This window comes from Salmo salar, chromosome 29 (assembly GCF_965601325.2).
Source record: "Salmo salar chromosome 29, fSalSal1, whole genome shotgun sequence".
NCBI classification, from domain to species: domain Eukaryota; kingdom Metazoa; phylum Chordata; class Actinopteri; order Salmoniformes; family Salmonidae; genus Salmo; species Salmo salar.
Genome location: NC_138319.1, coordinates 23,163,349 through 23,182,595, shown reverse-complemented (window position 1 = coordinate 23,182,595; position 19,247 = coordinate 23,163,349). Strand labels below are relative to the sequence as shown.

At 44.6% G+C, this 19,247-nt stretch overlaps 1 protein-coding gene across 8 annotated transcripts in view; it reads right to left on the bottom strand.

Moving 5' to 3' along the window:
* The window catches only part of LOC106590348 (protein tyrosine phosphatase receptor type Ma), a 306,057-nt gene that overhangs the window by 39,661 nt on the left and 247,149 nt on the right, over positions 1-19,247 (bottom strand). For all 8 annotated transcript variants that reach the window (XM_045710833.2, XM_045710836.2, XM_045710841.2 and 5 more), the window contains 4 exons: positions 18,355-18,554; positions 9,039-9,126; positions 7,832-7,908; positions 753-789 (listed from right to left, as the gene is read on the bottom strand). In XM_045710833.2, coding sequence (XP_045566789.1) covers positions 753-789; positions 7,832-7,908; positions 9,039-9,126; positions 18,355-18,554 — 402 coding nt within the window. The remainder of the gene's footprint in view (positions 1-752; positions 790-7,831; positions 7,909-9,038; positions 9,127-18,354; positions 18,555-19,247) is intronic.

Sequence of the window (19,247 nt, the reverse complement as noted above, 5' to 3'; positions counted from 1 at the left end):
GCTCCCAGACCCACTAGACCACCAGACTGTCTACTAGGTCATTATGCAGCTCCCAGACCACCAGACTGTCTACTAGGTCATTATGCAGCTCCCAGACCCACTAGACCACCAGACTGTCTACTAGGTCATTATGCAGCTCCCAGACCACCAGACTGTCTACTAGGTCATTATGCAGCTCCCAGACCCACTAGACCACCAGACTGTCCACTAGGTCTGACTGTGCTGGATTGGCTGCCTATACTCGGAGGGAGCGTGGAATGGAATTACCTTTGCGCGGCTGGCCGAGAAAACATTGCCTCCAAGAACTCAACAACAATTAATTATCAAATCAGAGCTCACAGTGGGCTTGTGGGAAAAGCGTATGCCTGCCGGATTAATGCAGTAATACAACACACACGTTTAGACACGCATGTGCATGTACACACACCGTGCCAGTACACATGACCTTATCCACTTATTTATTACTGCAATTCTCACCCCTCCCCTTTTGCTCACACAACTGTTTAATTGTTCTAAGACGCTACTTCAGCACAACACGGCTTGGACAGGCTGGAGGGAATAAAGGAGGGGGGAGGTTGGTTAGAGAGCGAGAGAGAGGGGAGTCCCACAGCTTTTTACAGATCTCTTGTATATCTCTGTTGACAGCTCTGGTGAGGCTGTCATACTGAACAGCAGACTGAAGACTTGCAGATCCAACAACAATACTGAGATATTCAGACAAGATCAAGTTTGTCGTGTGTTCCTGTCCTTACCTTGGGTAGCAATGTAGTGATTTGGCCTGTGGTAGCCCTGAAATCCGAAAGAGAGGGCGAGAAAGAGAAACAAATTAACATTTTCAGCACACAGATGTCAGTATTGAACAAACAAAAGAATACAGTACAATGGGCATATTTGTTTACTTGAGTCAAGAAGCGAAACATGCTGCGGTGAAAACATATTTCAAAACATATTTTTTCTTAAATTACTAAATAATTCAAACCAAGTAGAAAGAAAAGGTTTATTTTGCTTCCGTTTGAAAATACGTGCAAAAGCTTGTCTTCTAAGATAATGACAACAACATGACAGCAACCACTCTAACATCCCGTCAGCAGAACTTCTCTTTCTCCAAGAATTCCTGCGGTCGGTTCACTTAAAGTGCACTGACAGCATATTTTCTGGATAATACAGTCTGTGGATTGTGAACACGCACACGGCTGCGTTATTCTTCTGCTGTGTGGCTCTTATCTTCGGAATAGGCTCAATCTCAGAGGGATTACTCTAATCCCCTCAAATTTCATTTGTCGAGCATCTTGTATCCTAGCGAGGCCCACTGTACACGGTGGGAAGCTAAATGTTGGCGTAAAGAGCCGTTCCCACCCGCCACAAAGTCTGACCTATTGTCTTCATCTTGTCCAGCTCTTATCCACGCCATATTCCCTTTACCTCAACTGTAATTAACATGGAATATAATTGGACTGAATCAAACAGGGACACCTCATCCCTCTACTCTGATATGCTGGGCTCTCTGTCTTACTGGGCTCTGATAGGCTGGGCTCCCTGAGACTTGTTTATCCTCTTGCTCTACATACTATCGAGGAGTTCCCACCGTGGGAGCACACGTGGCGATGAATATCAACTATGGCTATAGAGTTAGTTAGCGAGAGGCTATTAGGAGAAGGGTTCATTGGCTGGTCACGTATTCTATGTGATCATCATGTTGGAAGAAAGGTTTAGACTTCTGTTCTGACCTTCTTCTGAAATTCCACTTAATTGGGACCCGTTAGGTCTGTGCCTGGGAGATGAGCAGCACTCACACAGATGCTGCAGAGTTCACTGACCGAATGCACCACACACACAGCCAACTGCTATGGTTGTTGTCATGCCAATGACCAAAGGAGTTGATGAGACAGCACTACAGAAACAGGCTAGAGAAACACTGGGAGGGAGCAGAAACCCAGACAGACAGTCTGCAAGGAAAGGAGAGGGCAGGTGCAGCGGAGGGAGGTAGTGTACAGATGTCTTCATGTCCGTGTCACCACGAGTCCTCTGGGGTCAAGCTGTAATTAGCTACATTAGGTAACCTTGCAGAGCAGTAAGACGCGGAATGCTAATTCAACACATACGACTGGACACACGAGTGTGCTGCCAAACACGCGCACACGTACGCACACACAAACACAGTCAAAATGTATTCATGGAATGTTTTAATGAGTACTGTAAGGTTGATGCTTATGATTCTCTGTGAGAGGAACATTGCATTATCAAAGGAGGCTGCTTGCATCAAGATAACAATTCCTCGTTTTGAAACGCAAAACGTCTATTAAGTTAATGGGCAAATTCTCACCTCTCATATAATATCCTTCAGAATCACCTTGTTGCTATCAAGAACTATGCAAACAGTGAAACAAAGCCAGATTAAACCATATCCACTTAGAGTGCTGTCTAACGCGTACCAATTCCGGTCTTGACAACGAGAGCCGACGCTTTCATAATTATCTTTTTATCAGTCTCTGAGCACCTGAACACAATGTCTCTGACATGAAGACGCCATGTGGGCGTGTGGAAATTATTTACAGGCCCTTTAATTTCGAGAGATAGCGACTTGTTCCACCTACGCTGCAAATTTACACTAATTTACACAGGCCTTTGAAGAGGAGAGAGCTAAGTGTGCTAATGTGGCTAATGACATGTGAAAGCAAAGCTCGGCGTGGAGGTAGAGGGGGAGATGAGGAGTGAGATGAGGAGTGAGGCGAGGAGGAGACAAGGGAGGTAAGTATACGCAGGGGGCGGTTGGTTGGCGTGGGTGGCACCATGCCAGCTGGTTGATGGGAGAGGAAAATAACTGGCTATTGCTGTCAACAGCAATAGCCAGAAGGGTAAACAAGGAGTGGGCTTCTAGTGGTGAACGGTCACCCGGGAAACTAATGGCAAACTAATGGCCCTACAGTATGTACTGGACGTGGACAGACTGTGTCCAGAACATAGAGTTGGACAGTGTTCTAGTTCTAATTCCATAGTCCGGACTGGATATACAGGACACATGGCGGTCAAAGGCAGCTCTGTTCACGCCACAGCATAGATGGACATTTGGCTCACATTTGTGATGAATGTGTGTGTGTGCGTGCATGTGAGAGACAGTCGTGGAAATCTCCAGAGTGTGTCACTGACTATCTCTTCTTTCTTCTCTCGTTATCTCTGCTGTGTCTCTCACGTTCAACAAAAAAGATGACTCCATTTTGTTTTACTTCTACATAAATCAGAAAATGTAATTTTGATAAACGTTTCCCCCAAAGAACTTTGAAGGAAACACCTTTGGGTAGAATAGGCTTGAAATCTATGTTGTACAATCAGCTTCCACACAACAGCCACTTGCATGGCCACCGCATAGTTCACAATCACAGTTTGTACAGAAGCTTATCGTTTTTGGACACAATGACAGATTCATTGAAGTATCACAAAGGCTTTTTCTCAATTTCACACACCCGGCGTGATAGCGGCAGGGGGACCGCTGACCTGTGGCACAAGCAGGGCTTGTGGTGTGTGTGTGTGTTTACCGGGACCCTGCTGTTTGTTTCTGTTTGACAGTCCATGACCCAAAGTGTGGACTCTCTACATCTGAGGCTCAAAACAAATAGAAGGCAAACTTGCTGACGGGCCATTTGGATCAATGCCCCATCTCTCTCGCTCTCAAAAATATAAAACGCAACATGCAACAATTTCAAAGATTTTACTGAGTTACAGTTCATATATAAGGAAATCAGTCAAATTAAATAAATGCATTAGGCTCTAATCTCTGGACTTCACATGAATAGGAATACAGACATGCATCTGTTGGTCACAGATACCTCAAAATAAAAGGTAGGGGCGTGGATCAGAAAACCAGTCAATATCTGGTGTGACCACTATTTGCTTCATGCAGTGCGACGCAACTCCTTCGCATAGAGTTGATCAGGCTGTTGATTGTGGCCTGTTGAATCCCAGTCCTCTTCAATGGCTGTGCAAAGGTGCTGGATATTGTCAGGAACTGGAACACGCTGTCTTACATGTCGATCCAGAGCATTCCTAACATGCTCAATGGGTGACATGTCTGTTGAGTATGCAGGCCATGGAAGAACTGGGACCTTTTCACCTTCCAGGAATTGTGTACAGATCCTTGCGACATCTTGAAACATGAGGTGATGGTGGCAGATGAATGGCACGACAATGCAATTGTGTTTGCAGTCTGTAGCGTATACCTGCCCATGCCATAACCCTACCACCACCATGGGGCACTCTGTTCACAACATTGGCATCAGCAAACCGCTTGCCCACACAACATCACACACGGTCTGCCATCTGCCCGGTACAGTTGAAACCAGCATTCATCCGTGAAGAGCGCACTTCTCCAGCGTGCCAGTGGCTATCGAAGGTGAGCATTTGCCCACTGAAGTCGGTTACGACGCTGAACTGCAGTCAAGTCAAGACCCTGGTGAGGAAAACGAGCACGCAGATGAGCTTCCCTGAGACAATTTGTGCAAAAATTATATGGCTGTGCAAACCCACAGTTTCATCAGCTGTCCATGTGGCTAGTCCAAAACGATTCCGCAGGTGAAGAAGCCGGATATGGAGGTCCTGGGCTGGCGTGGTTACATGTGGTCTGCGGTTGTGAGGCTGGTTGGACATACTGCCAAATTCTCCAAAAACTAAGTTGAGTCGGCTTATGGTAGAGAAATGAACATTAAGTTATCTGGCAACACCTCCGGTGGAAATTCCTGCAGTCAGAACGCCAATTTTACGCTCCCTCAAAACTTGAGACATCTGTGGCATTGTGTTGTGTGACAAACTGGCCCATTTTAGAGTGGCCTTTTATTGCCCCCAGCACCTGTCTAATGATTATGCTGCTTAATCCGCTTTTTGAAATGCAAAAGAGAAATGCTCACTTACAGTGATGTAAACAAAATTGAGCAAAAAATTTGAGAAATAAGCTTTTTGTGCGTATGGAACATTTCTGGGATCTTTTATTTTAAATCATGAAATATGGGACCAACACTTTACATGTTGTGTTTATAGTTTTTTTTCAATGAAATTGGGGTCTGAAATTATTCAGACTCCTTGACTTTTCACTTATTTGTTACGTTACAGCCTTATTCTAAAATGGATTAAAGTTTTTTCATCATCAATCTACACACAATACCCCATAATGACAGAGCGAAAACAGGTTATTGGACATTTTTGCAAATGCCTAAAAATAAAAAACAGGAATACCTTATTTACATAAGTATTCAGACGCTTCGCTATGAGACTTCGAAATTGAACTCAGGTGAATCCTGTTTCCATTGATCATCCTTGAGATGGTTCTACAACTTGATTGGAATCCACCTGTGGTAAATTCAATTGATTGGACATGATTTGGAAAGGCACACACCTGTCTATATAAGGTCCCACAGTTGACAGTGTATGTCAGAGCAAAAACAAAGCCATGATTTCGAAGGAATTCTCCGAGGAGCTCAGAGACAGTATTGTGTAGAGGCACAGACCTGGGGAAGGGTACCAAACTATTTCTGCTGAATTGAAGGTCCCCAAGAACACAGTGGCCTAATTCATTCTTAAATGGAATAAGTGTGGAACCATCAAGACTCTTCGTAGAGCTGGCTGCCCGGCCAAACTGAGCAAATAGGGGAGAAGGGCCTTGGTCAGGGAGGTTACCAAGAACCCGATGGTCACTCTGACAAAGCTCCAGAATTAATCTGTGGAGATGGGAGAATCTTCCAGAAGGACAACCAACTCTGCAGCACTGCACCAAATCAGGCCTTTATGGTAGAGTGGCCAAACGGAAGCCACTCTTCAGTAAAAGGCACATAAAGGACTCTAACCATGAGAAACAAGAATGTCTGGTCTGATGAAACCAAGATTGAACCCTTTGGCCTGAATGCCAAGCATCACGTCTGGAGGAAACCTGGCACCATCCCTATGGTGAAGCATGGTGGTAGCAGCATCATGCTGTAGGGATGTTTTTCAGCAGCAGGGACTGGGAGACTAGTCAGAATTGAGGGAAAGATGAACAAAGCAGAGAGATCCTTGATGAAAACCGTCTCCAGAGGACTTCAGACTGGGGCGAAGGTTCACCTTCCAACAAGACAACGACCCTAAGCACACAGCCAAGACAATGCAGGAGTGGCTTCGGGACAAGTCTCAATGTCCTTAAGTGGCCCAGCCCGAGCCTGGACTTGAACCTGATCGAACATCTCTGGAGAGACCTGAAAATAGCTGTCCAGCGATGTTCCCATTCCAACCTGACAGAGCTTGAGAGGATCTGCAGAGAAGAATGGGAGAAACTCCCCAAATACAGTTGTGTCAAACTTGTAGCGTCATACCCAAGAAGACTCAAGGCTGTAATTGCTGCCATAGGTGCTTCAACAAAGTACTGAGTAAAGGTTCTGAATACTTATGTTAATGTATCCGTTTTTTTTAATACATTTGCTAAAAATTCTAAAAAACAGTTTTTGCTTTGTTATTATGGGGTATTGTGCGTAGATTGATGAGGGGAAAAAATTATATCACCCATTTTAGAACAAGGCTGTAACGTAACAAAATATGGAAAAAGTCAAGGGGTCTGAATAATTTCCCGAATGCACTCCATCACTCTCCTTCTTGGTCAAATAGCCCTTACACAGCCTGGGTCATTGTCCTGTTAAAAAACAAATGATAGTCCCACTTAGCGCAAACCAGATGAGATGGCGTATCGCTGCAGAATGTTGTGGTAGCCATGCTGGTTAAGTGTGCTTTGAATTCTAAATAAATCACCGACAGTGTCACCAGCAAAGCACCATCACACCGCCTCCTCCATGCTTCACGGTGGGAACCACACATGCGGAGATCATCCTTTCACCTGCTCTGCGTCTCACAAAGATACGGCGGTTGGAACCAAAAAGCTCAAATTGGGACTCATCAGACCAAAGGACAGATTTCCACCGGTCTAATGTCCATTGCTCATGTTTCTTTGCCCAAGCAAGTCTCTTCTTTTTATTGGTGTCCTTTAGTAGTGGTTTCTTTGCAACAATTCAACCATGAATGTCTGATTCACACAGTCTCCCCTGAACAGTTGATGTTGAGATGTGTCTGTTACTTGAACTCTGTGAAGCATTTTTTTTTTTTTGCATTTATCTGCAATTTCTGAGGCTGGTAACTCTAATGAACTTATCCTCTGCTGCAGAGGTAACTCTGGGTCTTCCTTTCCTGTGGCGGTCCTCGTGAGAGCCAGTTTCATCATAGCGCTTGATGGTTTTTGTGCACTTGAAGAAACTTTCAAAGTTCTCTTTCCTTACTTGAGCTGTTCTTGCCATAATACAGACTTGGTCTTTTACTAAATAGGGCTATCTTCTGTATACCACCCGTACCTTGTCACAACACAACTGATTTGCTCAAACACATTAAGGCACACAACTTTTAACAAGGCACACCTTGAATTGAATTGCATTCCAGGTGAAGCTGGTTGAGAGAATGCCAAGAGTGTTCAATGCTGTAATCAAGGCAAAGGGTGGCTACTTTGAAGAATCTCAAATATAAAATATATTTTGATTTGTTTAACAGTTTTTTGGTTACTACATGATTCCATATGTGTTATTTCATAGCTTTGATGTCTTCACTATTATTCTACAATGTAGAAAACAGTAAAAATAAAGAAAAATCCAAGAATGAATAGGTGTGTCTAAACTTCTGAATGGTGTGCGGGAAGAGGAGGAGAGCGGGGTAGGAGGATTGTGGGTTTAAGCAGGAGCCTGATCATCATCTCATTCCATCTGAGAGCTATGCGCGTGCACAGACACACGCTGGCTGACCTTTATGTCTAAGCCCAGGCTGGTGTTGTACTTACATCCACGTAATTTGCATTAATGTAATCGGAGCTCTGCTCTCCCTCGATAGCCTGCAGCCGGACGCGGGAGTGATCATCTGGATAAAGATAGGACAGAGAGAAAGAAAAAACAAGAGAGAGGATGAGAAAACAAGGCCCCATTAGTAATATTGATGAGACAGAGAGGAAAACACTGGTCGGCTATCCCTGTGGAGGAGCGTGTCCACTGAGTTTAAGGTCATCAACTCCTGCACATACTGCAAAACTACTGAGCCACTGTGCTGGTGTCTAACATTTCCCCCTAGAACAAAGCCTTTCCTGGGTTAATAAGTTGATTTAGTCCCTATTCATTTGGATACCAGTCAACAATTATGTGTAAGTGAACTATGCTGTTCATTTGTTCAGTTACAGCTTTCAGTTATGGTTTCATCTTAGTTGTTGTTGGGATTCAAAGTGATGGATCTGGGCACAGTAAGAGCCCGTATCACCAGTTAGGTGCAGAGAATGAGTTTGGGCAGTCAACTACTGTGATGGGTGACTCTACTTAATCAAATTCATCACATGACAGAGCTCTGTTATGAAACAAGTGTCTGTCCATTAGTCATAACGATTCATTATGACTGATAAAGAGGGAGATCAGAGAAGATCGTTCTCCTCTCTCCCATTGCACAGAGGAGATGCTAACGTACTCTGAATGATTTATTCACTAATTATTATAGCCGGCAGGAAACTGTCAGTCCCCCCCAATGTGCCCTGCAGCTCATTGGTTGTCGCGCCATGTGCAGCACTGCGATTGGTCGGTTGCTCATTTGCAGGGACAGGAAGTGTCAGGAATCTTATTTTCATGGAAATAACTGGGGCAGTCACCTCATCTCTGATGGGGTGGGGTGTGTGTGTGTGTATCGGAGTAGGCCGATGGGGAAAAAAGCAATGTGTGAAATGGTTCTGTAGAGAAAGATGGAACCCTAGGCCATGTCAAGGCTCATTTTCATAATTGCCAAGTCAATTAGGAATGCCTGTGTTGTATCCACATGCACATTCAATGTCGTTTGGAACAAGGATCACAGCTTCAAAACACATTTCTCATATGATCCTAACTATATGTTGCTTTACAATAACAGACAATACATCAATGACATTTTTCACAATAATGTTCACAAATCCATATCTAACCATTAGGGGACTGAATGACAACAACAAATACTGGTGACATATCATTTGTACCCACATGCAATGATGTTTCCGTATCGGTTCTTCATCCTGTTTTCGTCTTTCTTGGCAGAGTCCCATGGTGCAGACTGTCCTTCAAAGAAGCTCTGTGGAGAGAAAAAAAGAGAAAGAGAGAGAGATTGTAAATACAACCTATATTTATGTTTATTTATTTTCCCTTTCCTACTTCAACTATTTGCACATCATTACAATACTGTATATAGACATATGACATTTGAAATGTCTTTATTTTTTTGGAACTTTTGTGAGTCTAATGTTTACTGTTCATTAAAAAAAAAATCCCTTTTGTTTATTATCCAATTCACTTGCTTTGGCAATGTAAACATGTGTTTCCCATGCCAATAAAGCCCCTTAAATTGAATTGAAATTGAATTGAGAGAAAGAAAGAAAGAAAGAAAGAAAGAAAGAAAGAAAGAAAGAAAGAAAGAAAGAAAGAAAGAAAGAAAGAAAGAAAGAAAGAAAGAAAGAAAGAAAGAAAGAAAGAAAGAGAGAAAGAGAGGACATGAAAGGTCCAAAAGGTTAGGAGGTCAGCTCTTTAAATGACAACCCAGCGGCAGATCCTGTCGGGTCAAAAGAGGAGACACATTATTAAAAATAGAGATATATATCCACATCATTATTAGACATGAAAGGAGGCAGGAAAACGGCCTTCTGGGAACCTTTTCAGAAAAGGTGCCCATTACGCTGGTGCTGTAAGCCAATCAGAATCTTCCTCACTGAGGTAGAACACCTGTCCAGTACAAACTGTACCAACATACTCCTCTAAAGGACAAGTTCCCCCGAAAAATAACATGAGATGAAATAGAATAAAAACAACTGCATACAGACACAGACACTGGGCTGATAAAACCCTACTCTGCCCGAGCAGAGCACCTCATGAAAAATGTATCATATTAGTTTTTTGCCATTCTGATCTCGCACCGGGACACGCAATTAGGACTAATTATAAAAATAAACTTCAGCACTGGAGTGGTGCTGGTGAGGCAGCTGCCTGCTGCCTCTTCCCCTGTAAGTTAATGTCTATTCCAGCTGCCTGCTGTCTCTTCCCCTGTAAGTTAATGTCTCCTCCACCTGCCTCTTCCCCCTGTAAGTTAATGTCTCCTCCATCTGCTGCCTCTTCCCCTGTAAGTTAATGTCTCCTCCATCTGCTCCCTCTTCCCCTGTAAGTTAATGTCTCCTCCACCTGCCTCTTCCCCTGTAAGTTAATGTCTCCTCCATCTGCTGCCTCTTCCCCTGTAAGTTAATGTCTCCTCCACCTGCCTCTTCCCCCTGTAAGTTAATGTCTCCTCCATCTGCTGCCTCTTCCCCTGTAAGTTAATGTCTCCTCCACCTGCCTCTTCCCCTGTAAGTTAATGTCTCCTCCATCTGCTGCCTCTTCCCCTGTAAGTTAATGTCTCCTCCACCTGCCTCTTCCCCCTGTAAGTTAATGTCTCCTCCATCTGCTGCCTCTTCCCCTGTAAGTTAATGTCTATTCCAGCTGCCTGCTGCCTCTTCCCCTGTAAGTTAATGTCTCCTCCACCTGCCTCTTCCCCCTGTAAGTTAATGTCTCCTCCATCTGCTGCCTCTTCCCCTGTAAGTTAACGTCTCCTCCACCTGCCTCTTCCCCCTGTGAGTTAATGTCTCCTCCACCTGCCTCTTCCCCTGTAAGTTAATGTCTCTCCATCTGCTGCCTCTTCCCCTGTAAGTTAATGTCTCCTCCATCTGCTGCCTCTTCCCCCTGTAAGTTAATGTCTCCTCCATCTGCTGCCTCTTCCCCTGTAAGTTAATGTCTCCTCCATCTGCTGCCTCTTCCCCTGTAAGTTAATGTCTCTCCATCTGCCTCTTCCCCTGTAAGTTAATGTCTCCTCCACCTGCCTCTTCCCCTGTAAGTTAATGTCTCTCCATCTGCTGCCTCTTCCCCTGTAAGTTAATGTCTCCTCCATCTGCTGCCTCTTCCCCTGTAAGTTAATGTCTCCTCCACCTGCCTCTTCCCCTGTAAGTTAATGTCTCCTCCATCTGCTGCCTCTTCCCCTGTAAGTTAATGTCTCCTCCACCTGCCTCTTCCCCTGTAAGTTAATGTCTCCTCCATCTGCTGCCTCTTCCCCTGTAAGTTAATGTCTCCTCCATCTGCCTCTTCCCCTGTAAGTTAATGTCTCTCCATTTGCTGCCTCTTCCCCTGTAAGTTAATGTCTCCTCCATCTGCTGCCTCTTCCCCTGTAAGTTAATGTCTCCTCCACCTGCCTCTTCCCCTGTAAGTTAATGTCTCCTCCACCTGCCTCTTCCCCTGTAAGTTAATGTCTCCTCCATCTGCTGCCTCTTCCCCTGTAAGTTAATGTCTCCTCCATCTGCTGCCTCTTCCCCTGTAAGTTAATGTCTCCTCCATCTGCCTCTTCCCCCTGTAAGTTAATGTCTCCTCCATCTGCCTCTTCCCCTGTAAGATAATGTCTCCTCCATCCGCCTCTTCCCCCTGTGAGTTAATGTCTCCTCCACCTGCCTCTTCCCCTGTAAGTTAATGTCTCCTCCATCTGCTGCCTCTTCCCCTGTAAGTTAATGTCTCCTCCAGCTGCCTCTTCCCCCTGTAAGTTAATGTCTCCTCCATCTGCTGCCTCTTCCCCTGTAAGTTAATGTCTCCTCCATCTGCTGCCTCTTCCCCTGTAAGTTAATGTCTCCTCCACCTGCCTCTTCCCCTGTAAGTTAATGTCTCCTCCATCTGCCTCTTCCCCTGTAAGTTAATGTCTCCTCCACCTGCCTCTTCCCCTGTAAGTTAATGTCTCCTCCATCTGCTGCCTCTTCCCCCTGTAAGTTAATGTCTCCTCCATCTGCTGCCTCTTCCCCTGTAAGTTATTGTCTCCTCCACCTGCCTCTTCCCCTGTAAGTTAATGTCTCCTCCATCTGCTCCCTCTTCCCCTGTAAGTTAATGTCTCCTCCATCTGCTGCCTCTTCCCCTGTAAGTTATTGTCTCCTCCACCTGCAAGTTAATGTCTCCTCCACCTGCCTCTTCCCCTGTAAGTTAATGTCTCCTCCAGCTGCTTGCTGCCTCTTCCCCTGTAAGTTAATGTCTCCTCCACCTGCCTCTTCCCCTGTAAGTTAATGTCTCCTCCAGCTGCCTGCTGCCTCTTCCCCCTGTAAGTTAATGTCTCCTCCATCTGCCTCTTCCCCCTGTAAGTTAATGTCTCCTCCAGCTGCCTGCTGCCTCTTCCCCCTGTGAGTTAATGTCTCCTCCAGCTGCCTGCTGCCTCTTCCCCTGTAAGTTATTGTCTCCTCCAGCTGCCTGCTGCCTCTTCCCCCTGTAAGTTAATGTCTCCTCCAGCTGCCTGCTGCCTCTTCCCCCTGTAAGTTAATGTCTCCTCCATCTGCCTCTTCCCCCTGTAAGTTAATGTCTCCTCCAGCTGCCTGCTGCCTCTTCCCCCTGTAAGTTAATGTCTCCTCCAGCTGCCTGCTGCCTCTTCCCCCTGTGAGTTAATGTCTCCTCCAGCTGCCTGCTGCCTCGCCAACGAGTTTCAAGAATGTATAAATAGATCATAATGATGCATTGTTATTTAGCCGTATCCATCCAACGTTCCTTCCGATACCTCTCTCTCAGCCCCATCAGACAACTGATCTGATTAGCTCTGATTGCCTGCAGTGGAGCCTCTTTTGGCCAAGGAAGCCGCTTGCTCCCCCCCATATCTCTCGCTCTCACGCTTGTTCCCCTCAATGATAAAATGACACAGAACTCGTTCAGAGGACAAGAAGCCTTGATCAGTGCTCCAAGTGGATAATGGCAAGCAGCCTGGTCCCCATGGCGAGGAGCCTCACTCTCACTGATGTCGTCGTCGTCCCCCTCCCTGCCCGCCCACACCACCGAGTGCCAGACGTAACGAGAGAAATGGCACTTCCACTCGATATCAAATAACACAATTTAAATTTGTGGTATTTTCTGTGACTGCCTAAGGTGGGAAAATATGCCATTTCTTAACAGTCATCAATGACAGAAATCAGTCTTTGGCAAGGCTTACATGGCTGTTTGAGTAAATGAGGAATGAGGGAGAAATCAGAGAGGAGGAATCAAGTTTTTATTTCCTGAAGACGTCTTTGAACAAGGGAATCAGGTATACACACACTGTGACGTCACCTTGAAACGAGCTTAAAAGACTAGCATTATCACATGACCTTTTACCGGCCACATTGGGTACGGGGAGAAACGTGCCGTCGCAGGCCTTGTAAACCGCCACTACTACTGACACTTTGAAGGGCAGGCCGTATTTTAATGCAGATTGCTTTTTCTCTCTTCGAATGTCTCAGAATTGGATGCAGTAAAGAGACATTAAACACAGTTTAACACATATTGACAACGTTGAGGCACTTAGTCTTCTTCCTGTTTTCTCTCCATTTCTCCTCTCTAGATTTTGAGTTTCAAAGTGGCGCTGGTTTGTTATTCATCACTGCCGTGTATCTTTCAAGACAGCTGTCTTTTCATGTGCAGGAAGTGACACAGAGCAGCCATGGCGAGCGAGGTAACCTGGGGAGGAGAGGAGTGATAGAATGACTGACGAGCACCTTTATTTACGCTCAGCTTCCTCTCTCTCTCCCCCCCGGGGAGGATAGGAGTGATAGAATGACTGACGAGCACCTTTCTTTACGCTCATCTCTCTCTCTCTCTCTCTCTCGCTCCCCCCCGCTCTTTCTCAACTGTGTTATAATGAGATCCGTGGTCCGACACTGGCCCGCGGTGGGGGGAGAGGCGGGAGAAGAACGTTGCCCCAAACTACTTTAGACACGCGTCAAACTTCAGGGATGAGCGGTGTCAGAGGGGAAAAAAAGAGCTTCAAGAATAAATCATTTCACATTGTCAAAATAGTTTGGGGAGAGTTAGAAAACACAAAAAATGATTAAGTGACGTGAAATGCACCAACGCTGGCAGGTGTTCAACTATTCATATTTGTACTTTATAATTTCTTCATGTTCAGGTGTAATATTGGATCTCTAGTTTAGAGAAATAATAGATTTTGCAACAATGTCTAATGTATTTGCAAGACTTCTATGCTAATGTACAGATCAAGGGAAAACCCAAAACTGGGTTTCAAGAAATGTTAAGAGTCTACAACATGCTTTTTCTGAGCCTAATAATCACCCAAACATTGGCTGCTAATGAAAAAATGGTCTAGTTAAATATAAAAGGTATAATATTGAATTATTAAGCAGCCTTGCAGCAAGATGTGGGGGAATTACAAGTCAAATAGTTAGGAGGCAGCCCCAGGCTTTATCTAACCCCATTGGCACTATCATACTAATTCTCCATTGGCCAGGTTTTCCCACCACCTGCCAGTAAGCCTTAACGTGATTGGTGGAAAACAAGTAATGAATTCAAAACCCTGCATACTTTTCCCTCTCAAACTTTTTCAAAGCATCACACAGGTGATTTTCATTGAAGTAGACCTACTGAGATGAGATCTATGGTCCGCTCTCACGGGCCCGAATCCAAACAAAAGTGCTCTCTTATCCCAAATCTTATCCAAAACAAGCGAGTGAACAAACAGTGTGGAAGCCATTGTTCCCGCGGCTCAAAGGAGCTTCTGAATGGCTGTTGATGTTCAGTCTCTCACTCAGGTGCGACACCAACCCCTTTTGATTCTAAAACCCCCTTGTGATTTCACCCTCAACGCTACTGACTACAGGGCCACAGAGACTCTGAAAACACTCCTCAGAGGCACCAAACGTGGTAGGGCCTTAGACAAAGCTTCAGCTACAAAACAGCTCCACTGCGTTTTTACCCCACACAACGCTTCTCAAGTGTTTACCAGTAGGCAGCAAAATCTGGCATAAACACAAAGGCACATTTCGGCAATTAACATAATGTTTGGGAGATGCTGCCCGTATGAAGCCAATCTGAGGAGAGAAACGGTGTGTTATGATGACATGAAAGATAAACCGAGTTGGATGTTGAACAGTGTGTTACAGAGTAAGATGGTGTAGTGGTTAGGGAGGTGGATATGAGGGAGGAAAAGTAAGGGCCATTCATGAATAACGATCACAGTAAAAGCTGCATATTAATGGCTGATTTAGGTACAAAGTAGGTTGATCTCAGGAACTCAATTGGTTTCAACTAAATATGATCTGCAAGTCTTAATATTTGGTTTTTGAATGCAACATACCATACCAAGAGGGCAAGCTGGAGCAGTTACAGCCTTTCATGAGTAAACATTTCAAATGGCTTCTGACTGCATTATCATCAAAACAAATCAAATGTATTTTTTGCCTTTGAAGAAGAGGCAGGCCTGAACTGGAGCAGGCCCATTTACTGTGTGTCTGGGATGAATGCGGAGTGTGTTTTGTCTACAAACACTTCCATTAGATGGGACCTCTGCTACGTGCTGTTGTGTCGACTGAACGCCACTCATTTTACTGCTCTTTGATTCTCACTGGCCACAGGGGATTCATTTGGAGCAAAAAAAAAGTTAGTTTTTCTAGTATTTTATGGTTTGTAGGTCTACTTAAATGCATGCTTTTGGACACAGACAATCAAATCAAATGTTATTTGTCACATGCGCCGAATACAACAGGTGTGGACCTTACCCTGAAATGCTTACTTACCCAACAATGCAGTTTTCAGAAAAATAAGAGTTAAGAAAAATATTTACTAAATAAACGAAATAAAAAATAAAAGAGTAACAATAAAATACAAGTAGCGAAGCTATATACAGGGGGTACCGGTACCGAGTCAATGTGTGGGGGAACAGGATAGTCCAGGTAATTGAGGTAATATGTACATGTAGGTAGGGGTAAAGTGATTATACATTGATAATAGATAATAAACAGTGTAAAAAAAAAAAGGGGGATGGGGGGGGGGGGTCAATGCAAATAGTCCGGGTAGCCAATGGAACAGCAGGTATCAAAGAAAGAATTATGATCAATATCATAGGAAGCAACTCTACAAGATAGGAGCTATAGGTTGTATGCTAGCTGCATCTAGGGCTTCTACAATACTACGACAAAGCAACGATCTAAAAACATATTTCACAATCAAACCAAAAAGGGGACTCGCTTACCTTGTTTATCTTTCCCATAGACAAAGTTATGGAATAACAAGAAGCATGGAATCGGGGGAGAGATTAGAATTGATCAGTTTAGTTTGGTGCTCGGCTCGTCATGTCTAGACCATTTACACCTAAGACAGTGGTAGCAGGAAAAGGAAAGAGAACGACGTCTCTAACTTCTAGAGGCATTGCAAATAGAAAGATAGAAAATGTTTAAAAAAACAGTGAAGTGAAGCACTTTCAGATGGAGGGGTGGAAGGGGGTGTCATAAATTATTCCACACTATTTTTTTCCCGACTGGCAATACTGTATTATTGCACTAGTAGCCTAAGCCTTCCATCCATATCCATAATGAATTGAGCCCTGAGGGTAGCACCAAACCACAGGGCCCGGGTATTGGAGCTTAAATTATTGATTTGATTCCTGTGTCGTTTATTGTGTAAGTAGTGGGTATAGCAAAGTAAAGGATAAGATGGGAGGGGGGTTGGTGGATAGTTCATTACAGGTAAATACCTGTTGAAAAAGGTAGAAACTCCCTTGTGATGGGTTGGAAGGTGAGCGAGGTAGCTTGTGTATATTGTACGTATACACACAAACAAATACGTGCATTCAAGCACACTCCCACACACACACACACACACACACACACACACACACACACACACACACGTAACACCACACACACACGTAACACACACACACACACACACACACACACACACACACACACACACACACACACACACACGTAACACCACAATCACACACTATGTGCTGAATAGCGAGGGAATAAGACACTGCTGTGACATTCGTTAGGTTTGTCATCAGCTTCTGGAGAGAAGCGCTGTTCACATCTAATTCGTTCATTATACAGACTCTAGGCATCGCTGGCAGCTCGCAATGGTCTCAGCTGTAAACACAAAGTCACAGTCTCAGAAATCCCCCCTTAAGTGTGTGTGTGTGTGTGTGTGTGGTGTAGGATTTTCAAGATTTAGAAGGCAAATTTTCAAACCAGGGCGGTTTAGCGCTGCTAGACTAAATGGATGGTGTCCACGAGGCAGTAAGATCTAAGCAGTGTGGCATGCAGTCAACAAACTGCAGGAGCCCAAACACTAAGCCAGAGAAATTCAGTGGTGACACAAACATTGGAACGGGAGGAGTGTGTGGACACAGAACTAGTGTATTTTGTGCACTAATTGCTCATGACAAGTTCATTCACAAAGACCAAAAGTGCAACTCCATGCAGAAACGTCTAACAAACAAGGAATCTAAACACTAAAGAAAAGAGAAGGAAAGCAACAAACCAGGAAAGAAGGCAAGCATTAAAAGCAACAAACCAGGAAAGAAGGCAAGCATTAAAAGCAACAAACCAGGAAAGAAGGCAAGCATTAAAAGCAACAAACCAGGAAAGAAGGCAAGCATTAAAAGCAACAAACCAGGAAAGAAGGCAAGCATTAAAAGCAACAAACCAGGAAAGAAGGCAAGCATTAAAAGCAACGAACCAGGAAAGAAGGCAAGCATTAAAAGCAACAAACCAGGAAAGAAGGCAAGCATTAAAAGCAACAAACCAGGAAAGAAGGCAAGCATTAAAAGCAACAAACCAGGAAAGAAGGCAAGCATTAAAAGCAACAAACCAGGAAAGAAGGCAAGCATTAAAAGCAACAAACCAGGAAAGAAGGCAAGCATTAAAAGCAACAAACCAGGAAAGAAGGCAAGCATTAAAAGCAACAAACCAGGAAAGAAGGCAAGCATTAAAAGCAACAAACCAGGAAAGAAGGCAAGCATTAAAAGCAACAAACCAGGAAAGAAGGCAAGCATTAAAAGCAACAAACCAGGAAAGAAGGCAAGCATTAAAAGCAACAAACCAGGAAGAAGGCAAGCATTAAAAGCAACAAACCAGGAAAGAAGGCAAGCATTAAAAGCAACAAACCAGGAAAGAAGGCAAGCATTAAAAGCAACAAACCAGGAAAGAAGGCAAGCATTAAAAGCAACAAACCAGGAAAGAAGGCAAGCATTACAAGCAACAAACCAGGAAAGAAGGCAAGCATTACAAGCAACAAAGAAACACAAAGAAGAAGGAAAAACGAAATAAAATAAAGACAAACGGGGACCTGTGTGCTTGGTTTGCTTCAGAGTGAGGGAGTCTACAAAGACAGACAGACTGTGGTGACGTGGAATACGTGTATACTGGACATGGTGGCTTGTGAGGACACTGTGGTATGTGGGAACACTGTGGTATGTGGGGACACTGTGTGCCATGTGAGAGAGGACAGGGGGGACACTACACTAGTCAGACAGGCAGGTAGTTGGGGCACTCACCTCATACTCCTCCTTAAAGCCGTAGCCCTCGGCACACTTCATCTGGGTGATGTGCTGGAGCAGGTCGGCCACGCGGATGGCCGGGTGGAGCTGACCGGTCTGGTAGGGAGGAACATCCGCCACCTCCCTCTTCTTCTTATAGGAGTGGCTGTGGGACTGGACCAGACTACTGGTGTCACTGGTCATGGTGTGGTTCTCATCTGGAAACACAGAGGAAGGACGAGGACAGACACACTGGTCAGGACTGGAGTGCTGCACAACCCCGTACAGACATAGGATAGGAAACACTGTTGACATTACAATGGATGAATACAAGGTCACAATATAAAGTTATTCAATGGCAAAACATGAAATGAAAAGGAGTTACTTATAAACTACGTCGTGCTCAACTAGTTAGTACAGTGCTGTAAAACGTGGTGAAGACAACATAATGGATCTTGTATTATAACACTATGTTTCAATAGATGACGGTGCCCAGTATCTCTATCTATTTTCTATGATGAGGGGAAAGAGCTGGCTTTATTTCTATTGACACTAGAATAGCCCTCAGTTCTGATAACGCTAGCTTGTGGCTAACTTCTCAATAAAAACTTTTCTATCCGCAGAATTTGACCAATGGCAAAATGAGGTTGCACAAATGATGGAATGGCGGCGGTGAATGGATGACGTGGGTGCACGATCAAATGAAGTGGCTACCTTGGTCGGTAACTACGTCTAATGGGAAATCGTAACAAAATGTCAGAGGCGTGAGACCCATTCAACAAAGGGGGGGAGGGTTGTGGGAGGGGGTATGTCACATAGTCCACATACGCATGAGGCAACACTGTCCACGGGTGGAGTCAGACCGCCATGCTAGCTAATAGCTTCACAGGGGGAAGGGGGGCGTGAGATGC